The sequence below is a fragment of the Salminus brasiliensis genome, chromosome 4, assembly GCF_030463535.1.
Source record: "Salminus brasiliensis chromosome 4, fSalBra1.hap2, whole genome shotgun sequence".
NCBI classification, from domain to species: Eukaryota; Metazoa; Chordata; class Actinopteri; order Characiformes; family Bryconidae; genus Salminus; species Salminus brasiliensis.
In genome coordinates, this window is record NC_132881.1 from 2,683,965 (window position 1) to 2,687,480 (window position 3,516).

Here is a 3,516-nt window from a genome sequence, read left to right on the forward strand (position 1 = left end):
CAGACCTGAACTGCAGGTGAGGCGGCAGCGAGACAGGCGCCAACGGTGCTTATAAGAAGTGCCTGAGGAAATGGAAATAAAGAGGTAGAGACAGCCCTCCTTCTCTTTATAGAAGCGACCGGGATGGTTGTTTCTAATAAATAGCGCTGGAGCCAAGTTCGTGACTTAGATACGGCGGCCTGAGGCAGGGCAAGGAGGCTTTTCCAAAGTTCTTCGGGTTCTCTTCCCTGAAATAGAGGCTAATAGAGGGTCTTTTTAGGCTTTGTCTAAAAACACACCAGAAGAATTGACTGAGCATCAAGACGAGTGGAAAATGGCCTTCCAGGGGTGTCCAGCACCGCGGTAAGACTTTGATTGGTATATATTTACATAATTTTTACTCTGTATAGTTTACTCAATAACTGGACACCTGTATAGTGAGGCTAGAAGGGAGGTGGGGTTCATAAAAGCTCGAAGCCCCGAAGCCTAGGCTGCAGTAATTCCTACAGAACCTCCGTACAGTGTTGAGCAGGGGTTCCCAACTCTGGTCCTGGAGATCTACTGCCCTGGAGAGTTCCCCTCTGAAGGTCTAGATTAGATTAGGGCTGGAGCTAACCTCCGCAGGGTGGTGTATCTCCAGGACCAGGCCAACCCCTATACATTTTATGGCGCTGCTCTAAAGAACCTGTTTGGAACCATTTATCCGATCAACCAATGTTGATCATTTCCTTTAGCTTTAGCTGGTTTCTGCGCTATATGAAAGGATCTTGGTTTCTGATCCAGGCAGGGGTGCCCAATCCTACGTCTGCTGAACCACCACCCTGTAGAGCTTAGCTCCAAATCCCAAACCAACACACAATAGTTCCAGGTAAGGAAGACCTTCAGTGGCATATGGGTATTAGATCCACAGGTGCTGGATCTGAACTTTCCAGGGTGGTAGATCTCCAGAACCTGGACTGGGAACCCCTGTTCTATGACATCGCTCTAAGGAACCTGCTTTAGCCCCATTCCCTATCAGACGGGCTTTTAGGAATCAGCCAGTGTTATAAATCTGTTTCCCTTAGCTGTGGACAAAAGTATTGGGACACTTCACCTCACATCTCATTCATCGTTTCTTCTGAAATTACGGTATTAAAAAAATGAGTGTATCCTACTTTTGTTGGAGTGACTGTCTCTTCTGTCCTGGGAAGAAGGCTTTCTACTAGATTTTGGTGTAAGGATTTGATTGCATTCAGCAGCAAGAGCTGATCAGCTGAAATCCTCACCACACCTCGTCCCCAATTCATCCCAAAAGTATTGGATGGAGCTCCACCATCCATCATTCCAGAGAACACAGTTCCTCCACTGCTCCACAGCTCAATGCTGCTGGGGGGCTTTATATATACCCCTCTATAGAGCCCACGCCTGGCACTAGGCAGCATGGTGCCGATAGGGTCATGTTGTTTATCTGCTCCAGAGAGTCCTATTCTATTGGCAGTACTTCTTCTCTACAGGGACTAGACAAGCTGTGTGTGTGTTACAGGTTTTCTCCACTCACTCTGTGCTGGGTGGCATTATCTGTCTGGCTGTGTGCCGGCGGTCAGGCTGACGTGTCTGCGGTGAATCTGCGAAAGTTCATCGGCTGTGCTGTGAGAGAGTTCAGCTTCATAGCCCAGAAGCCCGGCTGCGGAGGCCTGCAGGTCACCACGGACGCCTGCTGGGGGCGCTGCGAGACCTGGGAGGTGAGGCACTGCTGTCTTTTTCACCACCTGGTACTCACACAGAGGCACAGAGTCAGATGGGGCCAGCTGTGGCTCTTCAGGAGCAGGGTTGGGCACCACTGATATAGATCCATTGCCTTTAGTAAAGAACCCTTAAAGATCTCAGGAAGTGAACTGCTGTAACAGCATGTTGTCACTGTCAGAGCTCAACCTGGTCCACTCATTCTCAAATTTGCATATAATGTTTGCATATAAATTAGGCCTAGCATGGACACCCTTGCCCAGAGCTGGACTACTTTCAGCCAGCAGCTTTTTCAGCACTGTGTAGAAATACTCTCACAAACTGGTTCTGAAAAGCTGAATATTGAATTCAAGGCTAGCAGGGATTCGCTGCATCAGCACCGAAGTTCACCTAACGTTGCTTTAAATTATTGATGGTGCTCATGTAAACTCATGCAACTCGTTTTTTTAAAGCTTGAGCTGAGCACTTACTTACTTACGCTGACCCAAATATCCATTTGCTAAAAATAGGAGTAAAATTAAAGTTTAACTGTGGGGAGGTGATAAAACCTGAAACATTCATAAAGCCATTCTTCAGGGCCTCTCCGTAATCTCATAAGGCCTCAGAAAGGGAGTGTGAGAACAATCTAGTAATGGTTTTCCAATGACGTTATTGACTGAGAAGTCAATGTATACAATTACAAACTCCCCGGCCAATTTATTATTTCTTACGTAGCGCTCCCTTGCTGCCGTTCAGCCCGAACTACAGATTTTGATGAATAGTCCCGACAATATTAAAGCACAGTACGTGTCCAAAGGTTTGTGGGCGCCTGCTTTTTCAGTGTTCTTCTGAATTCAAGGATATTTATAGGACTTAGGTTTGTCCTACTTTGCTGCAGTAACAGCTTCTACTCTTCTGGGAGGGCTTCACAGCGGATTTTGGAACATGGCTATGAGAAGGATCTGAATGCGTTCAGGCACAAAAGCACAAAAGCAAAAGTGAGGACAGCTGCTGATGTGGGATGATCAGTTCTGGTCTTCTAGATCATCCCATAGGTACTGCAGTTTAACTCCACCAGCAGTTGAGGGGCTGTGAACCCCTCTAGGTGATGCTCAGCACTGGGCATGGTGACTCTGCTTGATCTCTTGGCAGTGCTTTTCAATCATGAACACCTCGGTCAGAAAAAGGGCAGCAAGTAGCTGAAGTCACTAATTAGAAGTGGGGGTTTGGAGATATTTGGGCCTGAAGAACAGTGTCATGTGCAGCTAAGGGTTCCTATCCTGGGTTCCTTACGTTCCTCACTCCTGGCCTGTCCTCTTGTGGTCTGCAGAAGCCTGTCCTGGACCCGCCCTTCATCGAGTCCTACCAGAGGGTGTGCACCTACAACCAGACACAGTTCATGACTGTCCAGCTGCCCAACTGCTCGGCCGATGTGGATCCCCACTACACCTACCCAGTGGCCCTCAGGTGCAACTGTGGACTGTGTGCAACCAGCACTACGGAGTGTATCGCCTCTATTTGAGAGGGTTCCTCATCATTGAGGTGGAGGTTTAGCAGGAAATAGCAGCAAATATGATCGACACTATTTGATCTCATTGTTTTGGTTTATGTAGCAGGTTAGTCAAGGTATGCTGGACGTCTTCAGTTTTACTTGTGTCCATGTTTATAGAGTACCATGTCAGAAACCTCTAGATAGATAGATTACAGTGCCTGTTGGAGATCACCGAACAGCTCTACACAACGGAGAATAGTGTGTGATGGTTTAGGCCGGTGGTTAGCATGATGCTAATTGTTAGAGCATAAGCTATTCTTTAAAAATGGAATAAAGTATATACC

The 3,516-nt window shown here is 47.2% G+C and overlaps 1 protein-coding gene across 1 annotated transcript; it reads left to right on the forward strand.

Annotated features, from left to right (window-relative positions):
* Positions 1 to 313: 313 nt before the first annotated feature.
* gphb5 (glycoprotein hormone subunit beta 5) lies at positions 314 to 3,202 on the forward strand. The gene is made up of 3 exons (XM_072676758.1): positions 314 to 342; positions 1,502 to 1,700; positions 3,011 to 3,202. The coding sequence occupies exons 1-3, from the start codon at positions 314 to 316 to the stop codon at positions 3,200 to 3,202; spliced, it is 420 nt and encodes a 139-aa protein (XP_072532859.1).
* The last annotated feature ends 314 nt before the right edge of the window (positions 3,203 to 3,516 follow it).